Consider the following 24489-nt stretch of genomic DNA (forward strand, 5'->3'; position numbering starts at 1 on the left):
TGGAGTTTACTCATGATTCTGTGTGATGATGTAAAATAAACTATCACTCTATACAAATGTATGAAAATATTTTACTTATTAACTATTGAAACAATTAATACTCTGAAGAAACACTTTACATATTTCTTTAATATGGCTTCTAGTAAATTTTAATAAATAGCCAAGGATCTATTCTGGTTATGGTGTAATATTATGTTATATAGTCGATTATCCTCCTTACCAGAAGGTGGCGCTTTAACTTTTTCTTCACTCGTGCAAATCTCTTTTCTGCGCATGCGTTCTTTTCCCGGCCGGAACCGTTTAATTTTATGTAGTTAGCTGTACTGTTGGTATATTCTTCTTGTTTATTTGATATATTCAGACTGTTTGAATTGTAATTATGTCTGGTTAGTTAGAGTGGAGTGAGCGGAAATACAAATCTGTGGGGGAACGAAAAGCTATAGAACACCGGCTCAGGTTTGCTCCTGCTCCTTTGGTTTGTTACATGTGACATTCAGCAGCTGCCACTTATGTTTCTGATTAAATTGTCCCAGGTGGGACAACATGTATATTTAGCAGTTCATATTAATACCTATTGTAACCGTGTTTGGAACAAATGTGTGATTAATTCTACCTTAAAATCCCATAGAAAGGCGGAAGCTAATGTTTTACTAGAGAAGCAGCACCTGAGTCTGTCTGCGTGAACTTTGAAACACGAAGCATTCGACTCTTAACTAAATGAATATTTAACTGACGGTCTTTCTTTGGCTCCATTTCTAAATCTAAAATCTGCTGAAAAATAAAAAACGACAATGTAGAGTGAAAACTGGATAAAACAGGAAAGGTCACGCCACCAGTTTGGTTGTATTTCAGATACTTAAATCAAAAGACTAATCAATAATTATCGATATCAACTGACATGAAACGCTTATGTCGTGATAAATTTTTCAGCCTTATCGTCCAGCCCCAACTCGGCTCATGTTTTTGCAAAGCATGTAGGCTATCAATGTTAAAAATCTATTACCTAATTTATTATGAATATTTCTCTCCAGCCTAATCCGTTTTATATTCATAAAACTTTCTCTTAATTCAGAATAATCCAGGTTTTAAAAGCAGTAGCAGCATCAATTGCTACTGATTGTGTAAGTGTTGGATAAGCTCAGTCAGCTCCTGAGCTTCTGTTTACAGGCTGTGGGAATACATTTTTCTTACTGGTTTCCAGTTCATAATCTCCCAGAAATGTTAGGAAAGTGGTATCCAAACTGTTTACACCGGGGGTCAAAACGGGAAAATTTAAACTAATGGTGGTGCAGTAGTTTACATTACATTAAAGAAACAAAAATAGTTTATTGTGATTTTTTTTTTTAATTGCTATTTTTTTGTTGTACCAGATCAACAATAAACTAAATTTGTATGGAATCTGTTAAAGATTCAAAACACAAAAAAACAGGGGCCAATCTTTGGACACCCCTGTGTTGGGGTTAGATGTTGGGCTGTAATCTGTTATTTATCCTGACTATTTATAAAATGTTAAGCGACTGTCAGATTGCTCTCAAGTTGTCTGAAACCACACACAAAGCAAACATTATTCCCTTGTTTTCTTTGACAGATGAGAGCATTGTCTCTGCATTCTGAACGTAATGCTTTCCCGGGCGGGTAAAGAGTTTCTGGTCCGGATTCGGTTCTCCTGGAGGCCTCTGTTCCAGGGCCGGTACCTGCTGCTCACCAACACGCTGAGCGGAGGGCTCATGCTGTCGCTGGGAGACATCCTGCAGCAGACTCGGGAAAACCGCAGGGAGCCGGGTCGAGTGCGGGACTGGAGGAGGACAGGTGAGGGTCGGGCAGAAGGACTGCATGGGGCTTCGCTATAAGATGCCTAGAATAATCTCTAATCTAAGCCATGGCAGTGTTAAGGTTATCTTTGACTCATTTATATAGTTTTTAAAATGAAATATGTTTTGGTTTGTCCACTGTAAATAAACTGTTGCCAACATTAAGCTTTCTAGCTAATGTTTTAAATTTTTAATAAATTGTTGTGCGTGGACTCGGTTCAATTGGAATCGAAAATCTTTTACATTTGTTACATTTTCAGCTGGTTCAAATTCTATAAAGTTCTCCAATTAAGCACCTTTTGCTATCCAGTTATTAATTGGTTAATTGAAAAAAAATAGTCAACATGTTTTGATGTTAAGTGAAACAAAAAGGACTTATTTAAGTATTTAGCCTTCGCTGCACCTGCAAATGACCAAGCTTATGCTAAAGGGATGCTGTGTTATTTTATTTTAGGCAATAAAATGTTTGTTTTCTTATTTAGAAAAAATAATTTGCCTGTAGTTTTTACATATTTTCAGTATTGTACAAAATAAGCTTAAGTGGTTAAATTATAATTTTGCATAACGTGCTTAATTGGGAAAATAATTTTTCCCAAAATAATTTATTACTAAAACAATTTCTAGCCGCTGCCCCACTAAGTAGTAAAAATAATTCTGATTTTTCAACATTTGAGCTAGAGATCAAGAAAAAAACTTAACTGTCTGGTTGATTATTTGGTACTTCTCGACTTTTCTCCACTTCTCAGGACCCAACATTTAGATTTTCATGACCCAAAGTGGGGTTCTGATCCACACTTTGAGAACCAAAAATGTATTCAGAGCTGCACACAAAGAGCTCTGGTAAAGTATTACAACTTTAAAGTTGCCCAGATTAATAAAACAACAAACAAGAAAATTCAAGTTTTCAACCTCGCCACTAGATGTCACTATTTTCTCCACATTGCTGCTTTAAAGAAGGTTATTCAATAATCCTGCTCCTGATAACAAAACAAAAAAGATTACAGAAGCTATTTAAGACCATTAATGCTCAAGTTCATAATAAGAGTGAAATCCTTTAATATTTTCAAAACGTCAGAGCTGAAATGCTGCACGCATTTAAAAATAATCCTCCTTTTCTGCACATAGTTTAGCTCAAATGTAAGAGAATAAACTGTTATGTGTTTAAACCTGTTCAGTGACTCATAGTGGTTCTTTTGCTCGTGTTTTCCATCACTTTATCCCCCTGAAGGCAGAATGTTTGTGGTTGGTTGCTCCATGGGCCCAGTGCTGCACTACTGGTACATCTGGCTGGATAGAGTTTATGTGGGCAAAGCCCTGAAGACGCTGAGCCAGAAGGTTCTGGTGGACCAGCTGATCGCCTCCCCGACGCTGGGAATGTGGTATTTCATAGGTAGGACTAGGAGGAGTGTTTACTGGCAGTGAGCGGGATGTTTTCTCCACCCGCTGTGCATACACACGCACACACACACACACACACATTCCTTAAGACTAGATTAGGTGTGAGCAAAGAAATGTTTTCATAATGACGCATGCTTCTAAGAAATCCTGCTCTGAGTCAAAGGTTGTATGTAAAGTTGTGGGTCAGATGAGTTAAATGGAGTTCAAAGGACATTTGTGATAAATAGTTTTGGATCTTACTGACGTTTTCATTCGTGTTTATTAAAGTTCATTACTCGTGTTTTGGACCTTATCTGATGTTGATTTTAATGACCGTTGTGGCTGACGCATGTCTGGTTTTGCACAGGTATGGATCTGCTGCAGGGACGCTCTTTATCGGACGGATGGGCGGAGTTTAGAGGAAAGTTCTGGGAATTTTATAAGGCAAGTTCATCTGGAAGTGTCTCAGACAGGGTCAGCAACTTTTTCCATTCGAAGAGTCACTTTTAACCCTGTTGCTACAAAATAAAACTCACCAAGAGAGAGCGTAACGCAGAGTAAAGTGTTTTATCATGAAGGCTAACATATAAAGCAAAAATGTGTTTCTATTTTCAGATTTAAGAAATTAATCCTCCAATACAAATGAAAAGTAGAATATTAGCCTTTTCTATTAAAATGGAAATGCAGAACTATAGGTAGCATAAAGCTTTTAAATGTCTGTTGAAGGGTTATAGTTTTAGGGGTTTTGTTTTAGTTTATCTTTATTTTGTTGTGACATTTTCGAAAAATGGATTTAATTACTGTTAAACAACCAACTGTTTCTAGTGTTTTATCCCAACTTTTGTTGTCGGCACAAATGGCGACAGCACAAGAGTGCGGAGTGCCGTAATTTGCCGACATCTGATGTAAATTGCTCGTGTGGGTGGAAAAAAAACAACAAAAGTCAGTTCGAATGGCTAATAAATAGATTCATAAACACAAAAACAAAGGATTTTATTTCTATAATTTCAGTATGTTAGTTTTATAAACACACAATACTGTTCCATTTAGTTATACTTTTTCACCTTTATCACTTTTATTTATTTTGTTGGCTTTAGTTAGCTGTAATAACCTTGGTCTGTTGTATATATTTTATGCTAGCTTTGCGTGAGAACAATATGTTTCTGAGATCTTGCATCCATAATCAGAAACATTTCCTTTTTGGTTTTGTGAGAGCCGCAGTGGCCGAGATCACAGAGCAGAGATTACTTACACATCACAAACTTCTGACTCTTAACTAACAAAAGAAGTTCACTCTGTGAATTTTATGTTGTATAAAATATATAAAATTTTTGTTCTCTTTGCTCTTGATCAGGAGAACATAAGTTTAAAAAGTAGGAATGATGGAATATGTAGTTTTTTGTTTTTTTTCCCTCCCTTTTTGCTTTATCTAATAATGTTTAAAGCTAATTTCTCCTCTATATCTGATAAAAACCAAAATAAATTTCTCAGTTATGTTAAGTGACTTTCAGCTAATAGTTTCTCATCACATCCTGAATGTTTTGGAGTCCAAAGGGGAATAAATGAATAAATACAGACATATGAAGCAACATTCTGGAAATCTGCAGCTGGGAAACAACGACGTTTCCTCTGGCTGTAATTCTGAAGAAGCAGGAGTAGTTTTCCATGCTGGAAACAAGCTTCAGAAAGGAAACAATACTAATCAACTGTGGTCGACCTCTAGTTGACCTCTTTCTCTGGAACAACTTTAAGGTTCCCAGAGGATCACCATGGCAACTCGTCATATCTGGGAAATCTTTGCTAAGTCACACAATTGATGTCAGGACAATAAAACTGCATATATCTGTTGAGGTTTATCAGTTTGATCAGAACTTTTTGCCAACGATCATCTGCTTTGATACAGTAAAAATATAAAATGTGGATTTCGAAGACCTTGGAAAAGTATTCACACCCTCCCCCCCAGAACTTTCTCACGTTTCGTCACGTTGTTCAACAGATTTTATTGGGATTTTATGTGGCAGTTGCAGAATAATACACATTTTGGAAGTGGATGCATAATTTCCTTGTTTTAAATCTGAAAAGTGTGGTGTGTGTTTATTTTTAGCCCCCTTCACTCCGATACAAAATCCAATGCAACATGCTACAAAGAAGAACCAAGAAGTTGTTCTGGTTAAATGACTTCAAAATGCCCTAAACATGGAACCAGTGCAAAAAATCTAACTGTTGAAGTCAAACCATATTATTCAAGAGTTAGGAGAGTCTAGTCAAAGTCTGGAACTAAATCTGATGAAGAGTTGCAGCTGTAATTGGAGCCAAAGATGTTTCTGCAAAATGTTGATTCAGGGTAGCTAAAAGCAGATATCTGTCACTCTTAAAATATTTTTTAAGAAGTAAAACGTTGACCAGCTTCATAGTAATGGTCTGGTCTAAAACATTATGTACAATAAGTTGTGGTTGTAATCAATAAAATGTAAAAGTTTAGGGTAAAATATGTAGCATCATCTCCTCAGAGCAAAAGAAAATGGAAGTGGAAACCTCGTTAATGTAAAAATGTTCCAGTTACTGAACATGCAGACGTTTTAATTCCCAGTTTTTCACGTTTATCTCTGCAGCTGCTGCCCCTCTGTGACGACGGCAGCAGTCCTCGCCTTTTAAGAACAAAAATCAACATCTAATTACTCTGTTGCTACTGTGGAGCTTTTATTAATATTTTTTTTCAAAAAGTTTACGCAAAACTACAAAAAAAAGTGCTGTATAATTTTAGGTTTATGAACAGATACAATAAAGAAGTAATTCTTAAAAGAGTCTAAAATTTAGCATAAAATATTTAAACTATCTGGTTATTGTTATGCTTGGAAGCATTTTTATTAGTTGCAGTTTGGGTCCATGTAAAGAAGTCCTGGTTGTTCATCTACAAACAGCATCTAATTAAAAAAACAACCAGAGCTGCATTGTTTTTACTGTGCCTTGCTTTTTTCCCTCCTTTTGTCTCGTTAATGTTGTTTGCTCTGCTAATCGGTTGGTTTTGTTCTCTGTTTTTTTCCGGCAGATTGACTGGTGTGTTTGGCCCGCTGCGCAGACGATCAACTTTTACTTTCTGTCAGCCAAGTTTCGTGTTGTGTACATTAATTTTATCACATTAGGATGGGACACCTACCTCTCATATCTTAAACACAGAGTGAGTGAATTTAAAAAAAAATTTTTTTTACAGTACCATGTGAAAGTTTCAAATTTTCCTGAAATCTTTTTTTTGTCAGATTAGGACATTATTTTAATTCAAATTCAAAAATGCTTTCTTGATCCCAAAGAGAAATTTAGTTAGTTTTTTAAAAATCTTTTAAAATTATTTCAATTAATAGTTCTTGGATGTTCGAGAGTCTTTCAGCATTTCTTTTTAAAATTATTCTATGTGTGTAACTTTTATTTATTCAGTTATGTCTCACTGAGTTTAAACATCTCTTTTTCAGGAGAGCTCTGGCCAAAACTGATGGCAAAACACAAACAATTAAAAACCGAAACTACAGATATTAAAAAATTAGAAAAGCATTTATGAAAACTTTTATATATATATAAAAAAAATCCAAGCAGAATTAAACACAAATTGGGGTTGAGCAATAAATTAATATCGATATATTTCGCAATAGGCACATGAATATCAATAAATAACTCTCTGATCCAGAACTGCAAAGCATTCTGGGAGATGCAAGCAGAAGAAAGACTAACTGCCACGCTCCTTGGTTACCTAGCAACAGTCTGTGGAGTAACTTTTAGTTGCCTGGCAACAACCTGTTGAGTAACTTGCTCAGCAGCAGTTTTAGGTTTCAACAGTTTGGCTGTATGTCAGATATTTAAAAATCAATAATTTTTTCATATCTGCTGATATGAAATGCTTATGTTGTGAGATAGCCATAGTAATCAGCCCTGACATGAATAAAGAAAAACCTTTAACTACATAAATATCTTGTTCTGATTAACTGGTTTGTGTCCTTTTTTATTTTTAACCAGCAGTGATTGTTTATGTAAGACAAACATAACATGTAAAATCAGAACATTAATGCAAAAATACAATGCTGAGAGCTTTATTATAGGGGTCAAATGCAGAAAAATTATTTAATTTCCATTGAAAAATGAATTATCTCCTTTGCTAACAACCCTGGTAAAAAATAAATAAATATGAAGATGAGTTTTATACAAAATAGTCAACTAAATAATAAATAAATATTCCATTAAAGCCCATCAACTTAATGAACTGAATTCGGATTCAGTGTTGAGTATCTTCAGATAATTATTCCAAACACTGCTGAATACTTTAGATAATAAGAATTATTAGAGTAAAAATAATGATTTTTTTTACTGGGGGATTTGGTATTTATGCACTATAATTAAATACAATTATAGTGCTCTGTTTTTCAGGGATTTATGTGCATAAATACCACAAATTCTTGTGATTAAATTCTTTAACTGCAAGTTAAACGCTTATAAAAATAAAACAGAGCAATATAACAGGTTTAGCCTTTCTGTTATCTGCCGAAAGTCTTGCTCTCTCTCAGGATATTAATATCTGTTTTGAAAACAGAAATAGAATTAGCTTTCATGACATAATAATTCAGTATTTTTTATCTATGCTGTTCACTCGCTCACTTTTATTTACTTATGTTTTTAAGTCTGTTGCTTTTTGTGTTGTTGGCAGGATGAGAGCCGGCAGGTTGACCTGACATCTGAGGATTCACAGCAGGAAGATCTGACATCTTCTAAACCTCCGGAGGAAAAAGCTTAGAGCTCTTCATTATCTGTGACGTTAATTAAACGCAAGAGAACATTTTAATTATATTTTCAGACCCTAACTCCTCCTCTTGAAGAACACTGTAAGAAGGCATTCATCTGTGAGGAGCTGCATATTTTAAAATGTTCTCCCTGTTTTTATTTGTGTGTGTGTGAAAGAGGTGACCTCCCGTAGGAGCATTCAGGGACGACAGCAGCTTCACTGCCCTCACCGCAGATATTCCTGTTTCCAGACGTTGTGATTGTTGAGGCGTTTTGTCTCGACTGAAGCTATAAGCTGACGCGGTACCGCTCTTTTTCTATGTTGTTTAAAATGTTACCTTATGAGATTCCAAACTGTTTTTAACCCAGATTCACCATGAGAACCGTTGCCTTAACATGCAGTCCAGTTCTCGACATTATTGTGCCAAATAATCTCTGCTGACTGTTTATCCTTTATGATTCCTGTTGAATGATGCTTGAGATGATCATAGTTAAATCCAATATTACACAGAACTGTAGACTGTAAATATAAACTTGAATCCTGTTGAACTGAATATTTATTACATACATATTCAGTTTGATGTGTGGAACAAAATGTTTCCACCAATTAATTTATCAATTAGGGTTTTTTAGATTAATTTGATCAATTAAATATTTGTAGTTTTTCTTATTTGTACATTTGTACTCTTCTAAATGATGTAGATAATTGGTTAAAGACAGAAGTCTGTAAAGAAATTACAGATTTTCTTTTTTTTGTTTTTGTTTTTGTTATGTTTTTGTCTTGAAATTGAATGATAATCAGTGGTGTATGAATCTGGAGAAAATATTTATTACATGACATTACAGCTGAATTAAACATGAATAATTAAAAACTTTTTTCCCTAAATTTATTTTGTTTCTAACCAATATTTTTTGCTCTTAGTGGTATTTTTATATGACTGGAGTATCTGAACATGAAAGTATAAATTTATAATCTAATTCTTGAGTTTGAAAAGTCAAGAAATTTTATTTTTAAATTCAGAAACTTTCCAAAACTCATAAGTTAGACTCAGAAATGTTCATGTTTTCTCTAGAAAACATGATTTTATTTATTTATTTATTTTATTTATTTGTTTATTATCAACTCATCGGTTCCCAAACTAAAACTGCTGCAATGTAAGAAATAAACTTCAGCAGATCAGGAAATTAACAGGTGATGTGTGATTAGCAATCAGAACTCAGAAACAAACAGAAATCCACGCTGGAAGTAAAACCTGAAACGAGAAGAGACAGAAAGTTAAAAAAAAAACGTAAAGAAAGTCCCTTTAATCAGTGGAAAGCTGCTCAGGAGTGAGAAGCTGCCAGCAGCAACGCAAACAAACTCCACTTTGTTCAAATATTTGATCGGCCCGCAGCATCTGATATGCGCCAGCTCACGTTCACAGAGCTCCTGTTGAGCACATCCTGCTGTCAAGGATGCGAGCCTGTGGGTTTGTGTTTGAATGTCGCTGATATGACGGAGCGGCAGACGCTTCCTCTCTCAACATGCCGGCAGCGATGCACCTCACTGTCCTGCTTTCCCTGCTCACAGCGACAGCCTGCCGCGGTGAGTAAACCTTCCTGTCTGCTAAATTCACAAGTTTAATGTGCTGAGAGCTGAATTTTATTCTTAAGTCCCGTTCAAGATGCAAATTTATGCAAACAGGAAGAGGGAAGTTTTGAAAGCTTACTTGAGGTGGTTGTGGTGCAGGGTGTTTCTCTAACAGGAAGGTGCCGTTTTCAGATATTTAACCAACATTTATCAAAGTTTACCCATTTCAAACTGTAAGTGATAGATTAGATTTACATTTATAGTGTGTAAACAAAAGTAAACATGAGGTTGGCGGCAGTCATATCTAGTTAACGCTGTCTGTAATGAAGAGCCTGCTGTTTCTCAATAAGACACAACTCAGTAAATGAAATTATAGAACCCACGGAATTGGAAAGTATGTCAGTCAATGAGGAAGAATCCTACCTCAGAGTACTTTATATGGTTTACAAATATAATGTTTTTCAAAAAATGTATTACGAAATCTTTACCACTTGTTGACATTTTGTGAAATTTGCATTTCATCAAAACCAGTCAAAGCAGCCAATCATTTTCCTTATCGCGGATTGGCTGAGCAAAGATTAGATTGCATAATTATTTTATTATTATTTTACTATTATTATCTATTTTATTATTATTATCTTGTTATGGCTTTCCATGATCTGAAAGCCATAATAACAAGATAAAAAGGGGCTTGAAATATTTTTGCTGTCAAATGAATCTATGTAACATCACTTTTACTTTCTGAAATGAGTGACTTTTACTTTATTAAGGTATTTAAATGTTTTCAACTTGTCTGTTCATCAAATAAGTCGACACAGAAACGGATCTGAAGTTTTAGAACATGTCAAATTAATTTAGCTAACCAAAAACCGTAGGATGTTCACTTTAAAAATACAGGAGGGGCGTACAGCCTGACATTGGAAACAATCATCTTGTATAAACAAGTTAAGAGCTCAGGCGCTCTGGATGAACCTGCAGTCATTTTAAAGTGAACAGGAAATATATTTTTTAATGATTGAAATGTCTTATGCTCTCAGCCCTAAAAGCTCAACCTGATAAATAAGTACGTAATCACATTGTTTTCTTTTGTTTACCTTTTGCAGGGAGCGCAGTTTCCTCTGCTATGACGACTACGAGTGCTTCCCATGTGACGACTACGAGTGCTTCCCATGTGACGACTACGAGTGCTTCCTTAGCAACGTCATCCACAGTGAAAACATCAACCGTCACACCCCAGCTTCAAACGACGACACAGATGATCACCAATCTTACTTCAGCTTCACCACAGACTGCCACGGCAGAGAAGACCGGCCCGAGCAGCGCTCCCCTGAACACAACGATCACAACGATCACCCAAACGTCCAATCAAAACGTCACTCAGGACCAGACGGTCGCTCTAACGTCTCTGAATGTCACAGCTGGTACATCGGGAAACAAAACCAGTTCAGGTCAGATTACTGTGTGGACTCAGATTTATTCTGAATTACAGTGCTTTTAAAGAGGAGATATTATACAAAATTCATGTTTTACACATTCTTGTACTTCCATTTGGGTTTCTACTGCTTCTAAAAACAGCCCAAGTGCTTTAAAAATAAACAAACACGCAGCCAGTTTTTAGCAATTGGTTAATGTTTTTTGGAGTCTTTAAAATGACCTGTTTCAAAAACTTCCTGAATGTAACACCACAAATTAACAGGCACTCCACCTCACCTCGCAACCCCAAGGAAGCCCAGCCCGTTACCTAGCAACCTAAGCAGAGTTCAGCATGTTTGATCAGCTGGTTTTACTGCTGTATGCGCTGCACAATGGCTGCTGGAAACAAGTGTTTTGTTGTTGACTCACCTTTTAGAAACCGCTTACTATATTCTTGTTGGTTGTGCAGGAGGCTCAACTTACGCTTTTCAAAGGCCAGAAGCAGCACATTTGGATTTAAAGTGACAAAACGCCCTAAAACGGCTCAATCTGGAAGGAGCTCAAATGGGTAGAACTGACCAAACTAAAATCTCATTATCTTAGAATGATTTTGTGTAAAACAGGCAATGAACATGTTTTGTATAACCCACAAACTTATTCTAACCTGTTCAAGGAAGCATAATAGGTCACCTCTAAAATTAAATCAGCTATAAAATAATTTTAACCAAAGCAAATGGCAATGGAAACAGTACAGAAACCCAACAGAAAATACACAGCAACATAGATGTTGGTTTCCAACCAACTACAGAGTTTTGCAATCCACCCACAAAAGATTTACAATATGTCTAAGTGTCTTTACCTATTTGACCTCCAAAGCTACAAATAGATGAGCTAAAAGCAGCTGCAGAGCATTAAACCACCAGAGTTGGCAAAACTATGCTTGGCAAAGCAAACAGTTTTTTTCCCCCATCCCCCTTTTCACCTAATTTATTGACATTTTTTACTTAACTGGTGCAACTTGGTCTTTGGTACAGATTCTAAAATATTCAGAAATCCCAAATTTAGGTTTTACACACTCTTAATAACCTATTAATTACAGTTTTTCTTTGTGTTATTGACCTTATATCTTTCAGGCAACAAGGAAAATTACAACTTGGTGGAAAATCCTGGCCTGGTGACCGTCATCTGCATCTTCTCAATTGTCTTTGGCCTCTTACTGGTGGTTTTGATAGTGAAATGTGTCAGATCATCGAGATCAGACTTCGAGAGGCTCGAAGACGTTCCCATGGTGAGCACTAAACTGTTTTGGTTAAAGCTTTAAAATAGATTTTAACTTATGTTTTCCAGTAAAGCAGAATATACAGCTTTGCACTGCAAAAACACAAACTCTTACCAAGTATGTTTGATCTAGAGTCTAGTGCAAATATCTCAGTACGCATTAAATAAGACAAAACTAACTTATAAGTAACTTTTCTGCAAGATGTAGAGCTTGTTTTGAGTTAATAATTCCATAATATTAATGAAAACGTACCAGGTCTGCTGGCAGATTATTTTACGTATAACATGGGAAACATGTCTTCTTATAAGTACAATAACCTGCCAGTGGAAATAACACTTTCTAAACTAAATATTAAGTAGATATTTACTTAAAACAAGTTACTATATCATGCTGAAAAGTTACTTGTCTTATTTCAAATGTGCTAAGATATTCTAGCTAAAACTAGACATATTTTGATATAAGACTTTGTGTTTTTGCAGTGTTCACATGTGTAATTATACAAGCACCTAAAACTGGTTGCATTATACCAATTACATGTTTTTACAGTGTTGACACTGCAAAGCTCACTGAGTTATTACACTTAACATAAAACAAAACTAGCTTACTTTCAGTGACATATTGAGGCTTGTTTTCAGTAAATAGTTATTTAATATTGATTAAAAATAACAACTTCCACTTGCAGATTATTTCAAAACAAGATATTCTTTCCCATGGTGTAAGTGTAAAAAATCTGTCTGTGGAAAATGCTTTTTTGAAATCATTATTCAAGAATTACTGACTTGAAATAATCTCCTATATCTTGACAAACAGTAACCTGTGTGTTATTTTTATCTTATTTTAAGTGTATTAAGATATTTGCACTTGAAACTAAACAAAAATACTTGCTAAGATTTTGTGTTTTTGCAGTGTTAGCCAATAATGGCCAAATTGTTAAAAGTAAAGACGACAAAACACTTGAGTTTTACAAAATTGACTGACGAGAGGAAAAAAAGATAATTTCTGATATATTGTTTTCCGCGTCTTTTGAAAGCATTTTAAACTTCAGCGGTCGTGTTTCTTTTTCTGTTTCTTCCCCGCAGTAGTGAGCTCACTGGTTTTCAACTCTTTCTTTCCGCAAACAGAAAGTCTAAGGGCAACTTTCTGCTTGTGTGAAAATATCTCGTCATTAAGTGTGGTGAACCTTTGATGACGGAGCTTTCTTCTTTTCTAAACAGAACTTATCAACCTCCCATCAGTTTGTCAGCAGCTATTCAGACTCCGTCAGCATCCTGGACAGACTCTGTCAGCATCACATGTTATTTCAGATGCAGGATCAAGCAGGGGGTTTCTCTCTCCATGATGATGAAATTAGACTCATTACTTCAGCCCCAGTTAAATACCACTGCATGTCACAACCTAAAATAGTGCAGAATAATTACATTTATTCAATCAAGCTAAAATGGAAAATATGTAGTGATGGATTTCACCAGTTTGTCTTTTAAAGAGTGTGTTTTGTAAGTCTTTATTGTTCCATGAATGTAGCTGCAGTAAAACCTTGTCAGGATGTTGATCTGGACTAGAACAGAGTGCACCTTTGAAAACAACAGAAGGAGGAAAAAGGACTAACATGTTAAAACGTGTGATAAATTATATCCTTTATAGCTGGGAAGTTTTCATACACCAATGTTAATGCATGTTTATACTCTTGAAGGAAAATAATGCAAATTCAGTTCGTTTAAATGCAAATATACTTTATTAATCCCAAAAGGAAATTTAATAAAAGGCATACTAGAAAAAATAAATTTTTTATTTATGTTTTATTATTAAATGTCATGCTGGAAATTATTTATACTCTTCTCAAAAAAATCAGAAATAAAGGAACAGGAACCCCCCTCCCCCCCAGGTCTCCGTGTCGGCTGCCGTACACGCAGATTCGTTGCCATAGCAACCGACAACAACGCCACAACGTGTCCGGATTCGCCAGCAAAAAACACCCACCCACACAAAGAACAGAACAGTTTTATACGGAAGCGTATTGGTTTTATATTTCTAGGCTTGATGTTTATTTTTGCGATTATCAATAAGTGATCGCTGTGGTACATTAGCTACCGCTGCTGTTAGCTAAGCTAAGCTAACAGCGGTGATTGTTTAGCTAATTTAAACACCTGCTCTACTGATGATCTGTTAGAGCAAGTTGTAAAAAAAATCCATAATATTAAAGCATGTTACAGCAGGAAGCTCTGATGATAAAGACGGATTGTTTGAACTTCTTTTGTTTTTTCTCCAGGGTAAAGTGAACGAAGCCTCTCCCTTCGCTCAGTACACAAAATGACAGAAGACTCTTCACTGGACAACTCATCAACAATTGTTTCTGGGCTGTAAAACAACACCAATCCTGTCAACAACAGTCAGAAGGGACTCTAAGTTTAAATATATAATCGTAAATTGCACTTTTGTCAAGGCTAATGAAATATTTGTAGATTAACTTTGACTTGGTTACTGCTGGTAATTCAATAGATTCAGGCGGGGGCTTTTAATCAAATAACTCTTACCTCGCTCTGCTTTTCGTTCTTTTGAGAAGAGAATTAGCCTAAAAAAATAAAAACGGTGAAATGAATCCTTAAGATCTTCAGCTCTACAGGCCTGGAACATGTAGAATAATGTAATCTAAATGCATAAAAGCCTTCTGGGGAAAAATATTTTATTATGGCCTCTCATTGGTTTTCTTCTAGGATTTCCATTTATCTCCATCCCTCTTTGGTCATATCAACTCTGATCAGTTTCCCTGTGTCTGCTGAAGACAAACATTCCCACATCAAGATGCAGCCACCACCAAATGTCACTAATAATTTATTATCTATAATATTTACTAATTAGATTACTTCAGTAGTTCACAGTGGATTTCTACAGGTATTAGAGTAAAAGTGGCAGAATACAAATGTTTGCCAGACTTTCCACATTTTACTTTGCAAGAATTTCTTTTTTTCCCCATTCCTTTTTCTGCTCTGTGCTACTTTTTGTCCATCACATAAAATCCCAATAAAAACATTGAAATTTGTGGTTGCAATGTAGCAGAAAGTAAAATGTTCAAGAAATATAAATAATTTTGCAAGGTATTGTATTATACCTGCATAAATAGTGAATTCTGCAATGTGTCTTTAGAGAATTTAAAGGTAAAAATAGTGCTACTCCAGTTATCATGACTGAAAGAATAAAGATGTTTTCAGTTTTTTCTGATTGGTACAAATCAAGGCCTGTTCTTCCATGCAATAAAAAAACATCTAATTATTAATCTACGATACGATGCATGAGTGTTTTGGAAGTTAATATCACATTATATGCAATCAAAAGTATAGTTTATAGTTACTGCACTTTCCAAATAACCAAGAATATTTAATAGAAAACTTGTAAAGGCTTTTTATTACCTCAGATCCTAATGGCTTTGCTCTCAAACCCAGATGGCTTCTGTCTTTATTTTACACCTCTAAATAAATCCCATTTAATGTCTGTTAACATTATTTTATTACTGGCATACTGCAGTATGTTGCTGCTGTAGTAATGACTTGATGTGAATCAGGGGTTTTAATAAATTGCAGCTGTTAAATAAATGAATGATCCCTGCATCATCTTTGTGCATTTGAGGTTAGTAGGTATGTAAACATACCAGAGGAGCCACCCGACAGCAGCAGCCTTTTGTTTTACCCTGACAACCCCCACCCATACGTTAACATATCAAGTTTCCCTGCATAGATAACTCTGCAACCAGAGGTAAAGCTTGCTGACTGCAGGATTACCCAAAAAGGAAGAAAGTGAAGTTACTGGTAGCTGTGGTCACACTGGTTCAGCTTATAAGGCTGCGGCTTTGTTTGTCACTGAGAGGGTTGAAGACTAATCAACTGATTGTGTGGATATCGTGGGACTATGACCTCTAAAATACTTCATTTCAATTTTTACTTAATTTATTCAATAATAAATATAAATAGTTCATGTATCAAGTAAAAGAAATCATGAATAAAAAAATATTTTCAGATCTGACTATAGAGCAGATAGAAGATTATTATTATAATGATTAAAGCACTTCTGTGTAACATAGAGGGAGAACATTTTGTTTTGGATTTATCTTTTTATGAGATTAATTTACTTCAGTAGTTCACGATGGATTTCTACATGTATTAGAGTAAAAGTGGCAGAATACAAATGTATGCCAGACTTTCCACATTTTACTTTGCAAGAAAAGAAATTGCTTTTTTCCAGACAGTGCAGATTAATAATTTCTGTCAATATGCCAGCGATTAAACAGAAAGCTATTTTCAACTGCTGTCATCCTCAAGAAATAGAAGTAAAACTACACAATTACAATAACAAAAATGTTTTACAAATTGTTTTCATTATAACTATCCAAAGAAACAAGACTATTTAGATTAAAACTAATGCTGCATTTCAGAATTATATGCTGGTTTGCCAAATTTATCCTTACAAACAAGGAATTTGAGTTTGCTTCCAACATATGCATCTAAAAAATAAACGTTTTTCTTCCTTGCATCTGTTTATAGTGAGTTTTTTTTAAAAAGAAGAAAAAAGTTGAGTGTTTAAGTGCCCATATTAAAAATCCCTTCATATGGGTTTTATGAAACATTAAGTATTAGTTTTATTTGACATAAACCATAGTTATTAGAATAAAATACACTTAAAATGTCCCACACAGGCATGTTAAATACATTAGAACATTATTGAAAATTCACTTATTTTAGTGACTTGTATTCATACAGATTTATCACAGGCAAATATTTAGGTATTTTCTTCTGTTAATTATGATTCTGCTTGCAGCTAATGAAAATGACATTTAGCATTACATCAGATAAGTAATCAAGTTTATTTGTTTAGCACATTTCAGCAACACAGCAGTTGTAAATGATTTACAGCATGAACACATAAAACCCAAACATCATATAAACAACAGTTGTGAAAACCAAAAACAGACATTACAATTTATGAAGTTTCATCGCTAAAATCATCAACACACATCAAATATGTTGGTCAATATTCCATTTATTATGGTTTAAAAACAACTCTAAACTCTAAGGTAGGTTTAGTCTAGATTTAAAGGAGTTTTGTAGACATTTTCTTTGCATAGAATGCTGCTTCTCCATGTTTGTTTCTGGAAATAAAACTAATATATAAATGCGAACTTAATGAAAAGCATGTTTAGGACTAGCAAAATGTATTTATTTCCAAAAGGTAAGTTTAATCTGACGAGTAAACGTGTCTTTAAGGCGGAGCAAAGTAACAATGGACAGAGAGAGAGCCGCAGAGCAGACCTCGTGCTCGGCGTAGTAAAATTGTTTACGTGCCACAAGCTTCTTGTCACGTGACCATGCGGCCGACGTCACAGTGACGGCACCGGGCACGCAGCCCGGGTGGCAAGCTGCAGAGTTTGAAGTCTAAAGTTACCAACTTTTAACTACAGCAATAAAATGGGACGCGACGATAAGTGCAGCAGTGTAACGTGACAGTCACCTTCAGAGCAACCAGCTCTTCCAGAGGGAGAAACTCCTCCGCCGCCGCGGTGAGTGAAAAACTGCTCGATGAAACTTTCCTCCACTTTAACAGCAGAGATGATGGGACGGAAGATGCGCTCAGATAGGAAGCTCCGCTTCTTCCCTGCCACCGTTTTGTTCAGTGCAAATGTTTAAAAAATATAAAACAAAAATGCAGCTTCTTGCTTAGAGTTGCCAGGTTCCACGTATTGTAAGGTTGAAGTTATAATGTAGTTCGGTTGTTGTTGTTCATCATGAGGCGTCCATTTAAAGTTATTAAAGCAGCGGTTACCTCAACACCATACCAACACTCACATAATATATAAATATAGAGTCCACTGCACTGAACCCCATTGAAAACTTCCTGTTTATTCCACTAAATGTTGATTTCTGAACTCTTCCTGAGTTAAAACATTAATGTTGTTGTTTCTAAATGAATATGAACTTGTTTTCTTTGCATTATTTGAGCTCTGAAGAACTGCATCGTTTTCATTATGTTAACAATTTCTCATTTTCTGCAAATAAATACAAACTTTTTGCTTGGAATTTCGTAGAATAAAAGAACAATGTTCATTTTACTCAAACATATACCTGTAAAAAGTAAAATCATAGAAACGGATCATTTTAAGTGGTCTCTTAGTTTTTTCTAGAGCTGTATGTGTGTATATACAAGTGTGAATGACTGACTAACGGATGTATTGAATTAATTCACTTTGGTTTACTCTTACTGGCCCTAATTCACAACAATGGCATATTTATATTTTATTATAAAATAAACAGATTTGCTTCCTATGATCATTTCAGTTACATAAACAGATTTAATCAGATAAATTCCCTCCAGTTTGATTATAATACCAAATAGTTCAATTAAGTGTGGGATTTTAACTAGTAATGTTAAAAAAATTGATAAATTAAGTTTTTAAACAAACAGTTGTCATAACCGAAATGATGAAAGAAAATAACTTTACATGTATTTTACATTTTTATATAGAATACTTAATATGTATGTAATCATATTTATTAACGATGCCATGTTTTTGATTAAAGTACTAACTTTGTTGAAGCGGTGTATTAAAAATTATGCATGTGGCGTCATTGGATTATAATGTAATCTCTCATCTGGAGTAAGCATGAGGTGACTGTGGCTAGTTCAGTCAATCAGCATATTTACTCTGCAGGAATCCCTCATCATATATATATATATATGTATATATATATATATATATCGTATTTAATGTCCTTTCAGATCCAGAAAGTATTTCTGAATTAGAAGAGCAGGTTTTCCCCCAGTGTATTACAAGCCTGGCAGGCCACCAGGCTTTACTTGCGTCCCCACCAGGCTAAGCTTTGCTTATTTATTTCAGTCTTTTAAATTGTTTGCTTTTTTTCAGACTTTGTAGTTGATGATCAGATGTTAATCTTCCAAACTTTCAAGAATACATAATTATCAAGTGATATTTTCAAATTTCCTGTCAACTTTAAAGATTTTGTAACTCAAGACCACGACAGGCCGCTGGATGAATGACTGGCCTGTCGTCTTAACCACTGTTCTTAGCAAGTTTTCTGGGGGAAACCTTGAACTGAATTTGAATCCCAAGCAGGCAATTTTGAATTTTAATTCCACATGGAAGTTTTAGAAGTTTTAAAAGGGAAACATTAAGAAAAAGATCCTTAGAAGTCAGAATTTAAAATTGAAATTTGTAGGTTCTGTTAATCTCAATCTCAAAACTCGTTATGGCTGCCTTGTGTGCAAAAGATACTATTTGCAGCAGTAAATATTTGATCTTAAAAACATAAACACCCATTTTTTTGTGAATACAAATAGTTAATGATTATACAAAATGCAAATAAATATGCTATTATTATACTTTGTTATCATTCCTACCAATGTCATTCCCAGAGATATGTAAATAGCAAACATCATAAGCAATTTTTGTTTTGCGGTCACTGTCATTCAATTCAGTTTGTTTTAGAAACTCCTATAAAACAAAATCCTCATCTGAAAGTTGCATGTTTTCCAGTATGGATTCAACATCGTAGTTTCTCAGTACTCATTTCTGTCTAATTTTTTGTCGAATAATCTTCAAGATGTTTACAAAGAAGACATTGCTGCAGCCACAGTTGCATTGTTTCCGAGTTACTCACTGCAGTAATCCCTGTTGGACTCTTCGGGTTCTCAGTAAACCAACATGGAATGTGTTTCCCCAAAATATTTACCCATCCTCCTTTCCTCCCTTTATCTCCTTCCTTCCTCCATATCTGCTTCCTTCACTTCGTTTCCGTGACCCCTGCCAGAGACAAAGAACATCTTCTCTGCTCGACAAAGACAAACGTTCTGCCTTTTCTTTCTGCTTTGTTCAGAAAAACGTTGAACTGATGTCATCTTCACGTTTATCAGTTGTGTTGTGTCTCTGTTTATGTTTCTTGCTCACTTATGCAAGAACAAAGAAATCTGTAGATTATTGATTACTATTTTTTCTGTACGTTTTGTGGTTTTTTATTCCATTATTTTTGGATTTACCTGTGAAAACGTCTCCTTCATCCATCATCAGTTGGAGCTTTAGACGCTGTCTTTGAGGGATTTTCTTCTTCTACACTCACAGAGGAGGGACGTAACTTTTCAAACAGCCCCAAGCGGTTTCCTCAGTCTGACCTGTTTTTAAGCCGTGGGAAACTTAAAAAATTCTCAGTGTCATCAGTTTGACAAACGTAAACAGGGCTGACTGTCCCATCATCCCTTTGCTCCTCCAGTAGATGGCGCTCTGCTCCAGCGCTGAGCCCGATTCCCATTCCCGCTCCGTTCAATCGTCAGCATTTGAGATCTGTTTGAGATGCAAACGTGTGCAGAGGCATGCCTCAGTTTGCCTTTTGTCTGTCATGCATGACTCACTGATAATATGTCAGGGAAAAACGGGTATTTGTCTTGTCACTTCCAATGGATTTACTGTAGAGACGATGACTAGGCTTTGATTAAATAAGAAAAGAGAAAGATCTTATTGTAAGGTTGCCAGAGGAAATAGAGTTCTGAGTAAAATTTGGAGTTTATTATAATTGCAGCTCTGAAGGTTACTTGAGGTTGTTTTTTGTATGTGTATTTGTACAGATAGAAAGCTGGTTATATGGTCATTTTCTGGGAGTTTAGACGTAAAACTCTGATATTATTTATAGTTTAACGCTTAACTTTGGTCAATTCAACAATCATTTCATGACATCTTTGAATATTTGTGTAAAAAAGTGAACTATTAGGCTATCAGTTGTCATTCTTGAATACAGCAAGTCATAAAGAAGCAGCAAATTTTCTGAATGAAGGCCAGACGTTGGACCCTTCTGGCCGGTTTTATGTTTCATACTTTGCTCTAACCCCCAGCTGCCATATCTATATTAACTGTAATGATTCATGGAGGCTTACGTGAATGGCCGTTGTGGATGTAAAGAGCAAGTGAGTCACGGTTTTTTCTCTGCAGTGTGTTTCTGGTGCAGCAGTATGTCTGTGTAGTTCTTATCAGAGGTTTTTAACAAGCACATCAGCTATCAGTTGTGCGTCACCTTAAAGATGGCATCAAAGACGCCTTGAGATTTCACCCCATACGGTGGCTGATTGGACAATCCGGCAGGGGCGCTTCACCTCAGAGAGGTTAATTATTACCAACTTTGATGTGCCTTGTGGAGGGTTTTCCCTAAACCGCACATAAAACAGCCACGTTATGAGATATGAAAAGATATGAAAAGAGAAAAACAACAACGTCAACTGCCACATATGACGATGTTTTCTTATCAACCTGAGTCAGGATTGTGTCCATTCATTTAAATGCAACAGTTAGCACAGATAAAACAGCTTTAATTTGGGGGCATGATCAGAGCCAAAGAGGTAATTAGCGAATGATTTGGTTTGAAGCTTTAGCAGAACCCGTTTGCTTACTGCTGTCCTTTGGCACAAAATTCACAGAGTTGCTAACTTAAGCTTCACATTTAACTCAGTTTAACTTAACTTGTTAAATTGAGTTAAATGTGTTACTCTTAAGAGAGAAAAACAACAACGTCAACTGCCACATATGACGATATGACTGAAAAACGTATCAGAATACAAACGTTTCATATTAGTCGATATCAATAATTATTGATTTGTTTTTTTAAAACATCTGAAAAACTAGCAAACTGGTGATCTGACCGTTTCTATTTTATCCACAATGTTGTTGTTGTTTTTTATTATTATTTTTAAGCAGTTATGAGGCACAGTGGAGAAATCTTAAACTGCAGCTGCGCCAGTTACTCAATAGGTTTTTGCTGGGTAACCAAAGAGTGAGTGAGTTGCTAGGTAACCAAAGAGTGAGTGAGTTGCTAGGTAACCAAAGAGTGAGTGAGTTGCTAGGTAACCAAAGAGTGAGAGAGTTAGTAGAAGCCACCAGGTTGTGAGTTGAATGCTGTGTGATTTTCCATTGGACTTCAGTGAAAGTATTGAATATTCTGTCTGATGTATCATCTATTGATATTGATCACGTCTATCATATTGTTATTGATTTATTGCCCAGCCCTATTGTCAGACCTTGCCCAGCTTTAAGTTATATGTATAGACTCAAATATGCACACATACACCCTCACTACAGGATGTGGTTACAAGTTGGAGAGAGGCCTCACACTTTATGTTGTCTTAATCAAGCATGTAGCTTCATTTTTAGGTAGATATGTGGCCAGAAAATTAATGAATTAAAATAAATGTGATGTTTTTTTTTACACCCAGCTGCTTGTCTGCTCTGTTACCAGGAAAGACACCAACGTTCACTGAAACAGTTTTAGTAAAAACAGTCTAAGAGCTGGACTGAGCTGAATCTGTTTCCCGCTGCATGCGATAAAGACGCATCACCAGATCTGATGTTTACTGCCGTTATGGAACCATTTCCATCTGGTGCTTACATGTCATATGTGTTTTATTTTTTAATTGTGATCCTATCCTTAAACCTGTAACAGGTTTTGTAATAAGTGTTGGAAAAGCAACTCTTTATTTTGGTTACACTGTATCTGCTTATTTGATAGAGATATACAAAGGCCTGACATGACAACTAATTTTACTGAATAATAAATTGTCCCATTAATTATGCGATAAACAATTATGTTGTTTTGAGGCAAAGTTCAAGTAATATATTGACAAAATTAAAGTAGAGTAGACTTTAATCTTGTAAAGAACAAATAACACTGGAACTGGAAGACACTTTAAATGTCCAAAATAAAAACACAACCAGAAACAATAAATTAAACACAAATACAAACTACTTACAACCGAAACCATAAACAAAATGGATTATGAAACCATCAGAATAGAAATTATGTTCATTTTAATTCATCTTGTGATTAATTGATTAATTGCTTTTCGCTGCAGGCTTTTTAGATATTTAACATAACATAAACATTTGCATTTTTAGCCATGACTAATTTGAAATATTGCAGTTTTGTTTTGCATGAAACTAAACAGAAACATGTTTCGCACTGCGGGCTGAATGGTCTGTTAGCCTTCAGCGTGAAGATCCTCGGTTTGGGAAGAACAGACTCAAAGTATTCACAGCCATTTTTACATTTACAGCCACAAACCTCAATGTATTGCATTGCACCTTTAGGCAAAACTGTACGCTATTGTGAAGCAGAAGAAAAAAAGGCTACATGGGTTTCAAAATGTTTCACAAATAAAAATTGGAGACTAAAACCTATCAGCCTAGAGACACAAATAGATATAACTCTCGCCTGAAACTTTAAAAGCAACGTATCATTTTCCTTCCAATTCATATTTATGCACAACATTGTGTTCTTGTGTTGGTTTGTCCCATAAAATCCCAGTAAAATACAGCTGGTGGCTGTAATGTGACTAAACCCTGAAAAGGTTAAGTGCTCTATAGGAACACGCTCCTCCAGTCTGTCTTTAAAACTCATTATATGGCAAACTGATTGAGCAGAAATGGATATGGGAGTCTACTGAAACAGGCTTACTGGAAGATCCGAAAAGGTCCACTTTCTTTATTTTATCTGCAGTTTTAAATGATTTCCTTGTTGGTTGGTGGTTGCTTGATGTTGAGGCGAATGGATATGCATAATATGGGTTAACCATTGCGGTTGCTTTCACATTGCTATAAAATTCAACGTGATCGTTGTTTTGAAACTCTAACCAGGAGCTTGGAGAAACAACATCACGACAACAGCCTTTTGGTTTTCCTGTAAAGTTTATATTTTAATCTGCTTTATAATTGAACTGAATTGAATAGTTTACCTGCCTGCTGTATCTACCTTAATTAGAGACTTGTTAGTGTCTGAAGTTTTGGTTGACTCTGCTGCAGAACCTCCTGAAATTAAAAAACAGATCATTGCAGTCAGTCGTGTTACCCGAAGGATGGAGAAGTATTTGTTAATTAAATTGTTAGAGACATTTGTGGCTTTTCGTGGAAGTATGTCTTCCTTGGAGCAACAGCAAATGTCAGCTCTCATCTGAGAAAAGTCAGGCTGTCATTATTTTTGAGAAGTGATACTCTTAGAAACGATCACGGCAGAATGTCAGAGTGCACTCTCGCTGCTGTGGCTGCCGCTGCCAAAAAGCATTTTTAAACTGCAAAGAGCTCAGGTGGAAAAGCTCCTGCAGACTCCAGAGGAGCATTTCAGGACAACAGGAGCTTTTTGGGACACTGAAATGTCTCTTTTCTTCTTTTGAAATAAAGCGTTACATCAAGCTGCAAAGCGTTAAATCACAAGTAACGATTCACGATGTGTGCTGTAGCTGCC

The 24489-nt window shown here is 35.5% G+C and overlaps 3 protein-coding genes across 4 annotated transcripts in view; all 3 read left to right on the forward strand.

Moving 5' to 3' along the window:
• The first annotated feature begins 222 nt into the window (after nt 1–222).
• mpv17l2 (MPV17 mitochondrial inner membrane protein like 2) lies at nt 223–8838 on the forward strand. The gene is made up of 6 exons (XM_044130458.1): nt 223–456; nt 1589–1809; nt 3040–3201; nt 3556–3632; nt 6238–6366; nt 7879–8838. The coding sequence occupies exons 2-6, from the start codon at nt 1620–1622 to the stop codon at nt 7963–7965; spliced, it is 645 nt and encodes a 214-aa protein (XP_043986393.1). The 5' UTR covers nt 223–456; nt 1589–1619; the 3' UTR covers nt 7966–8838.
• A 554-nt stretch (nt 8839–9392) lies between these two features.
• On the forward strand, nt 9393–15801 carry LOC122839123 (cell wall integrity and stress response component 2-like). Its single transcript, XM_044130459.1, has 4 exons — nt 9393–9537; nt 10626–10970; nt 12069–12223; nt 14481–15801. The coding sequence occupies exons 1-4, from the start codon at nt 9477–9479 to the stop codon at nt 14523–14525; spliced, it is 606 nt and encodes a 201-aa protein (XP_043986394.1). The 5' UTR covers nt 9393–9476; the 3' UTR covers nt 14526–15801.
• A 1751-nt stretch (nt 15802–17552) lies between these two features.
• LOC122839125 (cAMP-specific 3',5'-cyclic phosphodiesterase 4C-like) overlaps nt 17553–24489 on the forward strand; it is a 116319-nt gene continuing 109382 nt past the window's right edge. For both annotated transcript variants that reach the window (XM_044130461.1, XM_044130464.1), the window contains exon 1: nt 17553–17759. The gene's annotated coding sequence lies outside the window, so the exon portion shown is untranslated. The remainder of the gene's footprint in view (nt 17760–24489) is intronic.

This window comes from Gambusia affinis, linkage group LG10 (genome assembly GCF_019740435.1).
Source record: "Gambusia affinis linkage group LG10, SWU_Gaff_1.0, whole genome shotgun sequence".
Lineage (NCBI taxonomy): Eukaryota > Metazoa > Chordata > Actinopteri > Cyprinodontiformes > Poeciliidae > Gambusia > Gambusia affinis.

What these genes read in the sequence shown, in the direction of transcription:
- mpv17l2 (XM_044130458.1), top strand. Translation starts at nt 1,620, where the DNA reads ATGCTTTCCCGGGCGGGTAAAGAGTTTCTGGTCCGGATTCGGTTCTCC. An exon ending in GCGGGACTGGAGGAGGACAG is followed by an intron (nt 1,810 to 3,039) that starts GTGAGGGTCGGG and finishes ATCCCCCTGAAG; the next exon opens with GCAGAATGTTTGTGGTTGGT. An exon ending in GGGAATGTGGTATTTCATAG is followed by an intron (nt 3,202 to 3,555) that starts GTAGGACTAGGA and finishes GGTTTTGCACAG; the next exon opens with GTATGGATCTGCTGCAGGGA.
- LOC122839123 (XM_044130459.1), top strand. Translation starts at nt 9,477, where the DNA reads ATGCCGGCAGCGATGCACCTCACTGTCCTGCTTTCCCTGCTCACAGCG. An exon ending in GGGAAACAAAACCAGTTCAG is followed by an intron (nt 10,971 to 12,068) that starts GTCAGATTACTG and finishes TATATCTTTCAG; the next exon opens with GCAACAAGGAAAATTACAAC. An exon ending in GGCTCGAAGACGTTCCCATG is followed by an intron (nt 12,224 to 14,480) that starts GTGAGCACTAAA and finishes TTTTTTCTCCAG; the next exon opens with GGTAAAGTGAACGAAGCCTC.